Here is a 16,191-nt window from a genome sequence, read left to right on the forward strand (position 1 = left end):
AGAAAACCCATTTTGTCAATGGGGTCGTATAGGTGCAATGCCAAGAGATGTTTGTGCTGCAGAGAGATTCAAAACAAGCGGACGGATTTTGTATCCAATACCACTCAAGAAAGATTTAACATCAAATACAGACTTACATGTGATTCCTCTTATGTTATATATCTCCTGGAATGTAAGTGCCATTTGCAATATGTGGGTCGGACTATACAACCTCTCAGAAACCGTTTCAACAAACATAGACAGAACGTCAAGAAAAAGTTTCTGCTCCATGGGGTCTCAAGACACTGTGCCCTGACTCGCCCAGATGAACAGGACGTTTACACGGTCACTCCAATTGACCACATTCCAGTGGAATGTGCTAACCGTTTTGAGACTTTAAAGAAAAAAGAAATCTATTGGATGTACAAATTGTCAACGGTTGCACCCAAGGGGTTAAATGAGATAGTTGAAACAGTTCTATAATTTCGGATGTCGATCATTCACCTCTGTCATCCAAACCCCGGCGGCCGTCCAATTTAGTCATTTCCATCTCTGTATCTATACCGGTCTATTTATATTCCTTTATATATATTTTCTTTATTATAACAACATTTTCCCATATCGTCATTATCACCAACTTCCAGGACAGTTGCCCTGTTTACTATCACTTATTAGTCCACTGTGGACTGGTGCATACAGTTCCCTGTAGCGTGACAATTGGTTATTATATTTTACATATATATATAACCTGCACTGTGGGACTGGTTGCTGTTACAGACAATATTCATCAATTGCCACCATGTTCAAGTCCCCCCTTTTTACTCATTGAGACTTTTTTAGTCATGACCCTATACAGCGGAGCCCATACAGGATCAGATGCTCTTACTCCCACAACAGCACCTTGGATAAACACCTTCACTACCATCAGGGTAATGTCTTCTTTTTATACACTCCTATTGTCTTCAGGGGAACACCCTATACTGAGATCGGTATACTTAGAGTGTTCCCGTGCATCAGGATTACGTTCCTAATATGGAATAGTGGATTGTCAGCAAGCCCTGCTTTTCCCTGCAGGTCCCCGGTGAATAGCCTCGTTTTGATTTCCTTCATTCACAAAGGTTATGTCATCTTGCTCCTTTTTGCTTACTATGCGCTACATTGTATCCACCCCCACCACTCAGCCTAATTTTGATTTTCTTCATTCACAAAAGTTTTTTTCTACTATGCGCTACATTTTATCCACCCCCATCACTCGCTATGGCGAGCGTCACGCATCAGCCTCTTTCTGATGCCGTGATTAACCTCCGCTGATCGGGAGTCTCCAGCGCTGCCAAATGGGCAAACATAAATTTTATACCAAACTCCATCTAATCTTAACTTTTATATATGTATATATTCTTATGCTTTTATCACCTTTTATGTTGCATGTTATATTTTGTAATTTAAGAGTAATGTCATTGTGACCTTTCACCCGGAACCATTTTGGGTCCCGGGTATTTTAAGTGTGTGTGTTTGAACCCCTTGTCATATGCCTGAAGAAGAGTCTGGCACAAGACTCGAAACTATTGTTGCGAATAAACTCCCTTTTTATTCTATGGATCTGCCTGCCTAAGATTCAGTACTCTACTAGGAGGGGAAGCGCCCGGAACCCAGTCCTCCTTTTATGTGTCCCAGGCCTTTGGTTCACATTATTCCAGACTGTATCAGAAATACTGAGTGACTAGCTCACTCAGAGAGGACTTCAGGAGCTGCTGACCTCATCTTCACCGAGCGATACTACATGCAGATATAGGTGTTGTGCCCTGAGCATGACCACTTCTGGTAAGCCTACCTAATTATCCTAAGGGGCTCACCTGTCTGAACCATCCGCACTAGGAGCGCACCTCTCTTTTTGTCTTTTTCTCTTAAGGTTAAAATGGGCTTGGTCCTTAAGGGGTTAACCCACTATTGTCAGGTGGAACTATGTATTAGAATGTAGAGAAACATGCATTCTAACGAAGTGATAAACATCTACAACTACTAGGAACTACATTGTAATTGTGTAAGATCAATTTATGAAGATTTTTATTGTTCTGTGATAGCTTTTATCATACAATTTTAGTACCTGTTTTGTGTGTTTCATTGGCTTTTAGCAATGGATGCTGTATTATTTACAGATGATGGTTGTGTTTCATCAAAGGTAATCTGTCAGCTCCAGATCCTGTTCAGAGCTCAAGTGTCCGGGAGGCTGTGTGAGAAGCACAACGCATGCCTCCTCCCTCACATGCATGATTTATTGACGTATCAAACTTTTTCTAGTACTGAGTCGTGCACATCACGGCTGGGGGAGCAACTCAGCACAGCCTCTTTGACACTTGAGCTCTGAGCATAATCTAGAGCTTACAGATTCCCTTTACATACCAAATTATATATTTTAAAGGCAAAGTTCCATGGGAGCCCTGTTGTCAGCAGCTATCAGTGGCTCTCTTGTGACTATAATACAGAATGCTCTAGGTAGATATCTGTGGGGAGGCCCCTCTTACTGTTTCACCCTACTAGCTAATACATCTAGATGGTACAGAGTTTGCGGACCCCCAATAAATGTTTTTTGGACACTCATAGCGCTGGAAATTAGCTCTTAATTGCCATCTGTTTCTTGTGTCTTATTCCATTTAGCAAGTTTATTCTAGTATATCATTTTTTTCCTGTATGTTGCTGGGGCTAGTGTAAAAAAAAAAAAATAAGTGATACTTACAGTGGGGCAAAAAAGTATTTAGTCAGCCATCAATTGTGCAAGTTCTCCCACTTAAAAAGATGAGAGGCGTGTAATTTTCATCATAGGTAAACCTCAACTACGAGAGAGACATAATGAAAACAAAAATCCATGAAATCACATTGTCTGATTATTAAAGAATTTATTTGCAAATTATGGTGGAAAATAAATATTTGGTCAAAAAAAAGTTCATCTCAATACTGTCATATACCCTTTGTTGGTAATGACAGAGGTCAAACGTTTTCTGTAAATCTTCACAAGGTTTACACACCCTTTTGCTGGTGTTTTGGCCCATTCCTCCATGCAGATCTCCTCTGGTCCTGGTCCCTTAGCAGAACAACAGACCCAAAGCATGATGTTTCCACCCCCGTGCTTCACAGTAGGTCTGGTGTTCTTTGGATGCAACTCGGCATTCTTTCTCCTCCAAACACGATGAGTTGAGTTTTTACCATGATTTGAGTCCCTGGCAGTGTTGTGTGTTGCTGATTGTAGCCTTTGTTACTTTGGTCCCAGCTCTCTGCAGGTCATTCACTAGGTCTCCCCGTGTGGTTCTGGGATTTTTGCTCATTTTGACACCATGGGGTGAGATCTTGCATGGAGCCCCAGATAGAGGGAGATTATCAGTGGTCTTGTATGTCTTCCATTTTCTAATAATTGCTCCCACAGTTGATTTCTTCACACCAAACTGCTTCCCTTTTGCAGATTCAGTCTTACCAGCCTGGTGCAGGTCTACAATTTTGTTTCTGGTGTCCTTTGACAGCTCTTTGGTCTTGGCCATAGTGGAGTTTGGAGTGTGACTGTTTGAGGTTGTGGACAGGTGTCTTTTATACTGATAACAAGTTCAAACAGGCGCCATTAATACAGGTAACGAGTGGAGGACTGAGGAGACTTTTAAAGAAGTTGTTACAGGTCTGTGAGAGGCAGAAATCTTGCTTGTTTGTAGGTGACCAAATACTTATTTTCCACCATAATTTGCAAATAAATTCTTTAAAAATCAGACAATGTGATTTTATGGATTTTTTTTTCTCATTATGTCTCATAGTTGAGGTATACCTATGATGAAAATTACAGGCCTCTCTCATCTTTTTAAGTGGGAGAACCTGCACAATTGGTGGCTGACTAAATACTTTTTTGCCCCACTGTACCTACCCTGGTCCCCCACAGCTTCAGTTCCAGCACCTTCCGGTACCCCGCTGCCCACTGTTTCTCCCTGCTTCTGTTTCCCAGATGCCTCAGCAGGGCCTGCCCACTTAGCCAATAACAAATCGCAAATTATCATTGCAAAAGTATAAATATGTTTCAAAGTCATGAATTGCATATTTAGTTTCAGATCCGCAGTGATTCACACACTGAAATTGACATTTGAAATCTCAAAACATGTCAATTTGTGCACACTTTATTTTCTGCTTTGTGGAGATTGTCATACAACATGAACCCATTATTGGCATCTTCATTCAGTTAACACGTAGCACATGAGCACTGTGGTTACAGGACAGAAGTTGGGGTAGTCCAGCACCTTCACAGTACCTAGAGTTTTTAGGGGTGAGTCTTTTCAGTCCTGGCAAGTATGTCTGCCCATAAAAATTTGGGTAGATGGATCAGTAACACTTAGAACAGATGCAAAATAGAGGGGGGGGGGGGGGGTTAGGAGACTCACTTTCAGGTGGTCTATGTTTCTTGGTTGCAAAGTACAATGTTAATGTGTTCAAGTTCACATTGGGAAACAGTTGCTTGGACTGAATCTGTAGTAGCTGATTGAAAGGGCACAATGTGGTTCCCGTTCCCACTAATGCCGTTCCTGCGCCAGATAGAAAAGGCTAAAAGACTGAAGCTCTGTATAAGAATCTGACTGATCCTCCCCTGCAAATCCACATTCCCAGATATTGTTGCTCTTCTTGCATGTTTAGTCTTGTCTTGAAATGGATAAGTCAAGCTCACAGAGTCCCGGATGCCTCCCTGTGTTAACCCTTTGACTTCTCTTTACATACAGCTTTGTTAGTTTTAGAAAACCTTTCCCACACTGTTATCACTTGGTGCATATAAATGTAGAGGTGGTGCTTTTCTGCAGAGTCACTGAAAACTGTCATACAAAGGTTACTGGAATAAATGTTATCAGTCAGCTTGGTCAGAGGGCTGGGGTTGTATTTTTGGGTGTCTGCCAATACATTAACAGCACCATGTTTCTATTAATAATGCTAATTTGGAAAGTGCTTCTAAATAGTTATCAATATTTGCAGTGGATCTATGGTGATATTACAGACTTCTGCTGATCTAGATCAGTGGTCCTTTAACAAGCCTATGGCAGGGCTGCCCGTATGATCACTGGATTTTTGTGTGGCCCCAACTTCTATCATTCATCTGCTTCTCAGCCCTATTATGCAGGGAGATGTGTGGCTGACAAACAGGATATTTAAACCTGCTTCAAAGATGCCATAAGACAACAAAAGAGTGTTTGCTTGTTCATTGGGCATTTATCAACTTGTTCAGCCTATAATAGCCCTGTGTAATTAGAGTCCTTAGGGTGGGTTCACACATTCAGGTTTTTAATTGCAATTATTAAATACAAAGCTAGGAACAGATTGTAAATGATGGACACATATAAAGCAAAGCTAAAAAGATTTAAAAAAATTAAAAAAAGGATGCGCTCCGTAGTTTGATACCTTTGGGATATGTAAAAAAAACGTTGATTGTGAACTGCGCTTACCAAGGCAAGTTGTACTCCTTGTAACCACATATATAGGAAAGACTGCGAGTGGGAAGAAGCATTCTGCTTGTTCTCTCCGCCATCTCCTCACTGCAGGAGACAGACTCCATAGATTTTATATAGCACTATCCTTTGCACACTCTCCATAATATGCTGTACATTTTTCTAAAAACGTATTTAAAGTTACAGAAATCCAGGAAATGTAAACTAGAGTTATAAAGAACTGTGGGAGGTGTCTGTGGTATTTCTGCTAATAAATCGTATAGAGCAGCCTGTGATATTCTATTTTTTGATAACAACGATGACAATAAAAATATGCCTTCTTCTATTTCAGACACCTATATTGCTAACCCCAAATGCCATGCTCTCTAGCATTCACTTCTGGAGTACCCTGAGTCCAGTGGCTCCTCTCAGTCCAGCCAGGTTACATGGTAGTTCCCTGTTCCAGGTGAGTTAATTGTGCATTTGCATTGCCAGCTTGTCTGAGGACTCCTATACCAGACACCTAACCCTTGCATTAAGTATAACTTTTTGCAGTCATACCTATGTTCATGCTGGAAATGTGTGTTCGGTTTTATACACTACACTGCTTACAGTCTCAAGTAAAGCCTACCACTGGTGCCCAACAAACCTCATCGACTTAAGGGCCAGCACAATTTTGGATAGCCGGTCAACTATATAATGTGCATTGGGGCCTCCTGACTTTTCCCAAAACATATCAGGTAGACTGTGAATTTCAACATCTAATCCTTTTGCTTTCCCGGGATGTGAAAAGCTGCCTCAAGAATACTCTTGCAGTGGCGTTCTTTTCCCCATCATAGACCCAAACGCTTAGCTGTGTATGGGGGAAATCTGGGCAAATGAACAATTGACAAACTACTTTTTAAAGTGTATGGTCACCTTTTAGAATGTGATCTGTCATTAAAAGAAAAGAGCTGCATTCAGCGCTAATCTTGTCAATTCAAAGACTGCAGCTGATATCAGTTGTTTGCTTGTTTTAGCACTTTGTTCAGTGTACGGTTTGATAATAAACTGTTACATAGATACTTGGTGAACATATGATAACAAAATAACTGGCAATTGATTGCTAGCTATATTGGTCTGGCGGATCTGTTGTGCTGAGACCACAAGGGCCCAACAGACATCATTGACTTACATTCGATAACTGGATTCGTTGTCGACGAATCCCGTTATCAAATCGTCGCCGATTTGTTGTCCACGGTCAAGAGGCTGATGCGGGCGGTCAGGCACGAGTCCCGAAAATTCCGCAGCAGCCTCAGTGACAGTCTCAGGCTGAGACTTTAAGCTCCACCCTCCGATCAGTGTTACCAGTTGGGAGGCTGCTGCTCCTCCTGTCTCCTCCCCCGCCTCCATTTTACCTGTATTTCCCCCACTCAGCCCATGAGGATCAGTGACCCTCCATTTTCTGCCGCCATCCGCCGCCACCAGGGCCCCCATACGGTAGGTTGAGGTTCCAATACAGCACACACTCACTGTGCTGCGGCCCTGGCGGCCGGTGATCCTCCCAGGGTCTCCCTCCGTGTGTGTCTGCAGTCTGCTCTTCACTGCTATACACGTGGGGGGTATGTGCAGAGCAGACTGCAGACAGAGCATTGCACCCTAGTGTCTTCTACAGACCTTAGGGTACAATGCTCTGCAGCCTGCACATACCCCCCAGTGTGTGTACATTCCTATTCAGGTGGTGGTATGTGCAGAGCATTGTACCATAGTCTGTACTACTAGTGTGCAATGCTCTGCATATACCCCTATGTGTATGGAAGTATATGCAGAGCATTGCCCCCTTGTGTCTGTAGTACAGTGCACACTGCTTTACCCATGGGGGTATGTGCAGAGCATTGCACCCTCGTGTCTGTAGTACAGACACTAGGATGCAATGCTTTGCACATACCCCCATGGGTATAGCAGTGTGTGTACTACATACACACTGCTATAGAAATGGTAGTTTGTGCAGAGCATTGCATCCTAGTGTCTGTACTACAGACACGAGGGTGCAATGTTCTGCACATACCCCCATGGGTAAAGTGGTGTGCACTGTACTAGGAACACAAGGGGGCAATGCTGTGCACATACCCCCATGGGTATAGTGGTGTGTATGTAGTACATATATACTGCTATATACATGGGGGTGTGTGCAGAGCACTTGCACCCTAGTATTTGTAGTACTACAGTGTCTGTACTACAGTCATGGGTCGGGTGCAGTGCTCTGCAGTCTGCACATACCCATGTGTAGAGATGAGTGAAGTAATTCGATTCGTCACAAACTTTTCGGCTCAGCGTTTGCTGACTTTAGCCTGCATAAATTAGTTCAGCTTTCAGGTGCTCCGGTGGGCTGGAGACTCTCTCCTAGTACTGTATCCACCTTTTCCAGCCCACCGGAGCACCTGAAAGCTGAACTCATTTATGCAGGGTAAAGTCAGCAAACTCTGAGCCGCGAGGTTCGTGACAAATCGAATCACTGTAACTTCGCTCATCTCTACCCATGTGTATAGGAGTGCTATATAAAAAAAGAGTAAAGTAAAAAATTTCATTAACTGCTCCCCCAATAAAAAAAGTAAAATAATGAAAATTTTTACATATTTGATACTGCCGCATGGCGAACTGTCTGAACTATTAAAATATAAGTGAATCATTAACTTTTTATTTTAATAGTTTAACCCCTTAAGGACGCAGGACGTAAATGTACGTCCTGGTGAGGTGGTACTTAACGCACCAGGACGTACATTTACGTCCTAAGCATAACCGCGGGCATCGGAGCGATGCCCGTGTCATGCGCGGCTGATCCCGGCTGCTGATCGCAGCCAGGGACCCGCCGGCAATGGCCGACGCCCGCGATCTCGCGGGCGTCCGCCATTAACCCCTCAGGTGCCGGGATCAATACAGATCCCGGCATCTGCGGCAGTTCGCGATTAAAATGAACGATCGGATCGCCCGCAGCGCTGCTGCGGGGATCCGATCATTCATAACGCCGCACGGAGGTCCCCTCACCTTCCTCCGTGCGGCTCCCGGCGTCTCCTGCTCTGGTCTGTGATCGAGCAGACCAGAGCAGGAGATGACCGATAATACTGATCTGTTCTATGTCCTATACATAGAACAGATCAGTATTAGCAATCATGGTATTGCTATGAATAGTCCCCTATGGGGACTATTCAAGTGTAAAAAAAAATTTAAAAAAATGTAAAAGTAAAAGTAAAAAAAAAGTGAAAAATCCCCTCCCCCAATAAAAAAGTAAAACGTCCGTTTTTTCCTATTTTACCCCCAAAAAGCGTAAAAAACATTTTTTATAGACATATTTGGTATCGCCGCGTGCGTAAATGTCCGAACTATTAAAATAAAATGTTAATGATCCCATACGGTGAATGGCGTGAACGAAAAAAAATTTAAAAAGTCCAAAATTCCTACTTTTTTAATACATTTTATAAAAAAAAAAATTATAAAAAATGTATTAAAAGTTTTTTATGTACAAATGTGGTATCAAAAAAAAGTACAGATCATGGCGCAAAAAATGAGCCCCCATACCGCCGCTTATACGGAAAAATAAAAAAGTTATAGGTCATCAAAATAAAGGGATTATAAACGTACTAATTTGGTTAAAAAGTTTGTGATTTTTTTTTAAGCGCAACAATAATATAAAAGTATATAATAATGGGTATCATTTTAATCGTATTGACCCTCAGAATAAAGAACACATGTCATTTTTACCAGAAATTGTACGGCGTGAAAACAAAACCTTCCAAAATTAGCAAAATTGCGTTTTTCGTTTTAATTTCCCCACAAAAATAGTGTTTTTTGGTTGCGCCATACATTTTATGATATAATGAGTGATGTCATTACAAAGGACAACTGGTCGCGCAAAAAACAAGCCCTCATACTAGTCTGTGGATGAAAATATAAAAGAGTTATGATTTTTAGAAGGCGAGGAGGAAAAAATGAAAACGTAAAAATTAAATTGTCTGAGTCCTTAAGGCCAAAATGGGCTGAGTCCTTAAGGGGTTAAACAGTTACCCATGCGGCAGTATAAAATTTACACTGGTTTCTGTATAGGATCATTAACCACTTAGGAACCCAGGGCGTACAGGTACACCATCGCTCCCTGGTACTTAAGGACCCGGCGATTCCGGGTCATACGGGTCTCCGGTGACCCAGAAAATAAGAGGGATCGGGGTTGTCCAAGACACCCACGATCCCCCTGAAGGGATAGGAGGGAGGTGGCAGGGGTGCCACCCCTCCTATGCCTGCTGTTGGTCGTTCAGAAGCGTCGACCAATAGCAAATCGGGGGCGGGGGGGGGGGGGGGAGGAGGTTAACGTTCGTTCCCCCATTCTGCCCACCCACTGTAGTCCGGACAGAGCAGGGGAACCGACAGTGAACGGCGCTGAAGGTCCACTTACCATTGGCGGCGGCGGGAGTGGGGATCGGCGGGCGGCGATGACGTGCGGCGTGCTGCAGACTACGGAAGCCGGTGAGTTGCCTAGCAACATCTGGAGGGCTACAGTTTGGAGACCACTATACAGTAGTCTCTAAACTGTAACCCTCCAGATGTTGCAAAATTATAACTCTCAGCATGCCCAGACAGCTGTTTGCTGTGTTGGCATGCTGGGATTTGTATTTTTGCAACAGCTGGAGGGCTACAGTTTGGAGATCACTGTAAAATGATCTCTATACTGTGGCTTTCTAGATCTTGCAAAACTACATCTCACAGCATGCCCTTCGGCGATAAGTTCATTCTGGGAGTTGTAGTTTTGCAATAGCTGGAGGCACACGGGTTGGAAAATACTGAGTTAGATAACAGAACTGAAGGTTTCCCAACCAGTGTGCCTCACGCTGTTGCAAAAGTACAACTCCTAGCATGCACGGTCTGTCAGTGCATTCTGGGAGTTGTAGTTTTGCAACAGCTGGAGGTTCCCCCCCCCCCCCCCCCCCCCCCCCCAATGTGAATGTACAGGGTATATAGTGAGTTTCCTGCTTCAAGTTTGAGCTGCGGCTAATTTTCCGCGGCAGTGCAAACTCCTAGCGGGAAACTCGCCGTAATCCCCCTCCAGTGGGAATGTACCCTAAAAACACTACACTAACACATAAAAAAAGGGTAAAACTCTACATATACACCCCCTTACACTGTCCCCCCAATAAAAATGAAAACATATCGCACAGCAGTGTTTCCAAAACTGAGCCTCCAGCTGTTGCAAAACAACAACTCCCAGCATTTCCAGACAGCCGCTGACTGTCCAGGCATGCTGGGAGTTTAGCAACAGCTGGAAGCACCCTGTTTGGGAATCAATGGCGTAGAATACCCCTATGTCCACCCCTATGCAATCCCAAATTTTACACTAACTTGTTGGTGTTGCCCCATACTTTTTATTTTCACAAGAGGTAAAAGGAAAAAAGACCCCCAAAGTTTGTAACACAATTTCTCCTTAGTACGGAAATACCCCATATGTGGATGTAAAATGCTCTGCGGATGCACAACAAGGCTCAGGAGTGAGAGCGCACCATGTACATTTGAGGCCTAAATTGGTGATTTGCACGGGGGTGGCTGTTTTTGCAGCGGTTCTGACAAAAATGCAAAATAATAAATACCCACATTTGACCCCAGTTTGGAAACTACACCCCTCACAGAACATAACAAGGGGTATAGTGCGCCTTAACACCCCACAGGTGTTTGACGAATTTTCATTAAAGTTGGATGGGAAACCGAAAAAAATGTTTTAACTAAAATGCTGGTGTTACCCTAAATTTTTCATTTTCACAAGGGAAAATAGGGAAAAAAAGCCCCCCAAAATTTGTAACCCCATTTCTTCTGAGTAAGAACATACGCCATATGTGGATGTAAAGTGCTCTGAGGCCGAACTTGGGCTTGGGCATTTGGCGATGAAATTTGTCCGGAATTGAAGTTCACGTGTGCCCAAAAAGCCCCCATAGTGCCAGAACAATGGGCCCCCCCACATGTGACCCCATTTTGGAAATTACACCCCTCATGGAATGTTACAAAGGGGTACAGTGAGCATTTACACCCCACAGGTGTCTGACAGATTTTTGGAACAGTGGTCTGTGAAAATGAAAAATTTAATTTTTCATTTGCTCAGCCCACTGTTCCAAAATTCTGTCAGACACCAGTGCTTTCATTAAAAAAAATGTCAGTATTTGATACTGAAGAAGCTAGTCAAACAACTGCCCCCCTTCCTGCTTGGACACATACTAGTCCTGCTGTGTCCATGCATCATCACCTATGTCATGGACACACTTCCTTGATTGAGGAAAAATCCTCCCACTGTCAGCTTGTGTCCCGCTACTGTCAGTGAGGATAAGCTGGGAGTTGTAGTTTTGCTAATGCTAGGGGAGATGTGAGCAGACAGCATACTGAGGGAGGAGGCGGAGACCTGCACAGTGAGGCCACGCCTAGTGCTGGGCGGTATGGTCTAAAATTAATATCAGGTTTTTTTTTTTATTATCGCGGTATCACGCAGTACTATGCAAATAGCGTAGGGCTAACGCTAGGCTCCTAGCGCTGCCTATGTTAGCACTACGCTATTTGCGTAGTGCTGCACACGAGGCTTTTAAATCTGTTCCTGTACCCTGACAGGGACGGGGAACAGAGCTGCACTCGGCATCCTTGTGACACCGCTAGTGGGCACAGGGACCCCGCTAGCGGTGATGGTAGCGCTCGCGGGGGGCACATTTGACACCGCTAGTGGGCACAGGGACCCCGCTAGCGGTGATGGTAGCGCTCGCAGGAGGCATTCTTGTGACACCTGTTAGCCCGGCACGCCACACGGAGCTTCAGCCTATCACTGGCCGCAGCGATGTCCCGCCTCGGCCAGTGATCGGCTGAAGCTCCGTGTGACGTGCCGGGCTAACCGGAAGTAAGAAGAATACAGCCCGGGGACCAAACACCTGTACCGGAGCTCCGGGGGCTCGTTGGCAGGTAAGATAAAGTGCGTTTTCTTTTATTTTGCAGCCCGGACGGGATAACATGAAAAAAGTGTGCGCCGGAGTACTCCTTTAAATTGTTTTACTACTTATTTCATATAAATAAATGCTGTCTTATTGCCTGTTTTCCTGGCCTGCAGTTTTACATCTTGTAAACTACATAGTAGCATCCATTTTTATTACATTGGTGTTTTACTTTATTTTAGTTTCCTTCAGTCTACAACAGTCACATGCCACTTGCGCTATCCAGTTTTGACAGCCCATCTACTCCTGGACCATTCTCTCCTGATTTGCAGAAGTCCTAGCAGTCACAATGAAGACAAGAAGGAAATCCTCCAGTCCACTCAAGTTCATTTTGAGATCTTCACTTGTGTGAATGTCATGGATCTAGCTACAAACAGATTAACTTCTGATTTATGTGTTTGTTGAATTTACCTCACGAATACTCTGTGGGTAAACAAACGTGATATTGGCTCCTCATATATTCTTGGAGGAAATTATGAAAAATGTCCATTATCCTTTGCACTTGAGTCATTGCTGGGCTAAAACTGACATGATATGTATAAGTAACCTATTTTTTCAGCAGAATTTTATCTAAGTGTGGAGAACCAGGATTATTTTTGTATTAAGCCCATGCCTTTCTCTGGTCCAGTCATTTTACCAAATCTTTTAACGTGTTCATTTTATAGGACCTGAGGCTAAGCAACATTTTTATGAGAATGTGTTATAATATGTCCATCCTATCCAGTAAAAAAAAAAATAGAAAACCAATTGTGCATCGAGCAGAACGGAATGTTTTTTGTTTCCTTTCATAATGTACTTCTAAATTGCTGGTAGGAAACACAAAGCACTTAAATTGGACTGAACCCAAAGGGAAGAAGCAGTCACCTGACAATATTATTTTAAAGAAAAACAATGGCCTAGAAAGCAAGAAGGGAAACAAAAGCTTAAAAAGCCAGATAGCATGTGTATTCAAACAGCACTAATATGGAAAACAGAAAGCTTTCAGGAATTAACGGTGACAATCCAAAGAAAAATAGAGGAAGAAATATCCAACTAATTTTTTTTTTTTTTTTTTTGGAATCCAACAAGACATGTTCAGAATAAAAGCAATTCTGATGTGTATGATAAATAGCACCAGGAGGATTGCAGGGATCAACGTCTTCAGACCTGGATCTGTAATGTCATCTGTTACCAGCACTGTAAGATGTGTGCCTGCCTGCTTCAAGCATCTGTAGCGCTTTACCCAAAATTTTAGGGTTTGGGACTTTTTGTTTGTTTGTTTTTTAATTTGAACTTCTCAACCTATGCAATATGTGTAATAGAAATTGTATTTTTTAATACTTTAGCTTGTACATTGCTTAAGCACAGATGACAAAGTAGACCTTTAAAGTTAGTAAATGTTTTAAGCCACTAACCAGCAAATTTTTATGTATATTTTTAAAAGAGAATGTCTTCAAAATCGGTCATAGTAGTGTTATTGTTTGGTATTAGTGTGGTAGAAAGCAGTGTCAAGACAACTGTCTGCTGTTAGGGTTGCCTCAGTTTAGTATTTTCAACTTTACATCACAGGTCAAGGATCAAGCTTTGTTACTTTAATTTAGCTTTAAAGGGAAAGTAACTACAGGCTCTTTTATGGGCCATACTTTTTTATAAGCTGCAGGCTTTGTTTGGTGGCCTTTTAAGTGCTATTGCACAGGCAACCACTTACGGTAATCATAATCATATTTTTCTGTTTATGCCCTTCATAGTGTACCTGCAATTAAAAATTAAAAAATGTTTTTGACATGTCAGAAGTTTTCATCTGTCAGGGTCTTGACACCCCACTGATCAGGAGAATGAGTAGCGCGGAGTAGCGCTCCTTCACTCCTCGGCTCTCAGCACTCTTTGTCTCGCTGCCCCATAGACTTGTAATAAGCAGCAAGACAAAGACTGCTGAGAGCTGTGGGGGTAAAGGTAACTATCACACACTTTGCTTATTCTTCTGATCGGTGTTGGTCTCAGCACTAAGACCCCGACCAAACAAAACATTTGACGTGTCTGTGACTGACATGGAACTTTTAAAAGACTGTAATATAACAAAGAAAAGATATCCCCTGGAGATGAGATTTAACACATTGGAAGTAATCCTTTTTTCCCTTGCCCTGTCGTCCTTTCCCTACATACACACTCTCCCCTGCTGTCTTTATAAGGTGGCCATACACCTCAGATTAACGTTGGCTGAGCCTGCCAGACAGAGGAGGTGGTAATATTATTAGATGCTGACAAAAATTTGCAAGGCGGCTATGAATTAAAGGAAAAATAACATTAAGCTGACTATACAAATTGTTTAAAAAAATAAATAAAATAAAATAAAAAAAGTGGACACAATTTGGCCAGAAGTTGTATAACAGATTTACTTAAATATGCCAGACAACAATTTCTTTGAGAAGAATGTACATTCTTTAAGATAGGCATAAAATATCCAGTCTGGTAGGTAGGGTTTTTGCAGATCTTTAAACACAATTGATTTATGTTTTATATTAGTTGGTTCTGTCTTGTAAACCTGTAACCTGACTGCATGTTAGAGCTCATCTCTAGATAATCCTCTCTCACTGCAGAACCTCTTTAGAGTAATATTAGCTGATCCTTGACTTATGTTTTATATGTCTGTCTGTGGTTTAACTGGGAACTTTCATATTAATGTTTTCTGTGTGTCTTTGCTCTATGGCTTTAAGCACTTTCAAATAGAGAAAAATGTATTGTTGTTAACTAATCCATATATTTGTGGGTTTTGAATAGTATCAGCAAGTTGTAGTTTTACTTATAACCAGGTAAAATAGTAATAGCAGTAAGTGTCTGTATTAATCTTGACAGTCGGGGCACAGACAACCAGCATTCTCTTTAACAAAAATGAATGTCCTCATTTGAGCACCATATATACTGTAGGCCCAAAATCCTATTCTGATTATTGAAGGAAAACTGTCAGCCAGTTCACCCACACTAAACCCAATATAGTGGATGATAGTGTGGGTGAACTGGCGTTTATAAAGCGTTCACTTACTTTACTGTGTGCCCTGGCCGCTGAGTTGTCCACTGCACCCGTTTGTTCTCTCTGTAGTAGCGCTTTGAAGGCGGTCCCCTGGCATCCATATCTCTTTGGGTTCCGGAGGAAGGGGCCATAGCCCGGCCCCATGGTTTGCATATTAATTTTCTTCAACTCCACGTCCTAATGACGTGGAATCACATGCCCCGGAGCGCAGCGCTCAGTCTGGAGAGCGCATGCGCCTGAAGTTTTTACGCAGCTCTCACGTCCTGAGGACGTGAGAGCTGTGCATCCGCAGAGCACTCTGTCCAGTGTAACTGCGCATGCGCCGGGCCCTTGCTACAGAAGTCAGGAGTAGCGAGGGCCCGGCGCATGCGCTGTTACTGCGCAGAGCGCTCTCCGGTCACACAGCTCTCACATCATCAGGACGTGAGAGCTGCGTACAAACTTCAGGTGCATGCGCTCTACAGACTGAGCGCTGCGCTCCGGGGGCATGTGACTCCACGTCTTTAGGACGTGGAGTTGAAGAAAATGAATACGGTATGCACTATCGCCTAGTATATTGGGTTTAGTGTGGGTGAAATGGCTGACCGTTTTCCTTTAACCCCTTAAGGACCACAGGTTTTTCGGTTTTTGCACTTTCGTTTTTTCCTCCTAACCTTTTAAAAATCATAATCCTTTCAATTTTGCACCTATAAATCCATATGATGGCTTATTTTTTCCGCCACCAATTCTACTTTGCAGTGACATCACTCATTTTACACAAAAATCTACGGCGAAATGGGAA

General features: G+C 42.8%; 1 protein-coding gene across 2 annotated transcripts in view; it reads left to right on the top strand.

Annotated features, from left to right (window-relative positions):
• ELK4 (ETS transcription factor ELK4) overlaps positions 1–15,651 on the top strand; it is a 37,165-nt gene extending 21,514 nt beyond the window's left edge. For both annotated transcript variants that reach the window (XM_056558050.1, XM_056558051.1), the window contains exons 4-5: positions 5,770–5,883; positions 12,586–15,651. In XM_056558050.1, coding sequence (XP_056414025.1) covers positions 5,770–5,883; positions 12,586–12,684 — 213 coding nt within the window. In that variant the 3' untranslated portion in view covers positions 12,685–15,651. The remainder of the gene's footprint in view (positions 1–5,769; positions 5,884–12,585) is intronic.
• Positions 15,652–16,191: the final 540 nt, after the last annotated feature.

Source organism: Hyla sarda, chromosome 2 (genome assembly GCF_029499605.1).
Source record: "Hyla sarda isolate aHylSar1 chromosome 2, aHylSar1.hap1, whole genome shotgun sequence".
In the NCBI taxonomy this organism is placed as follows: Eukaryota; Metazoa; Chordata; class Amphibia; order Anura; family Hylidae; genus Hyla; species Hyla sarda.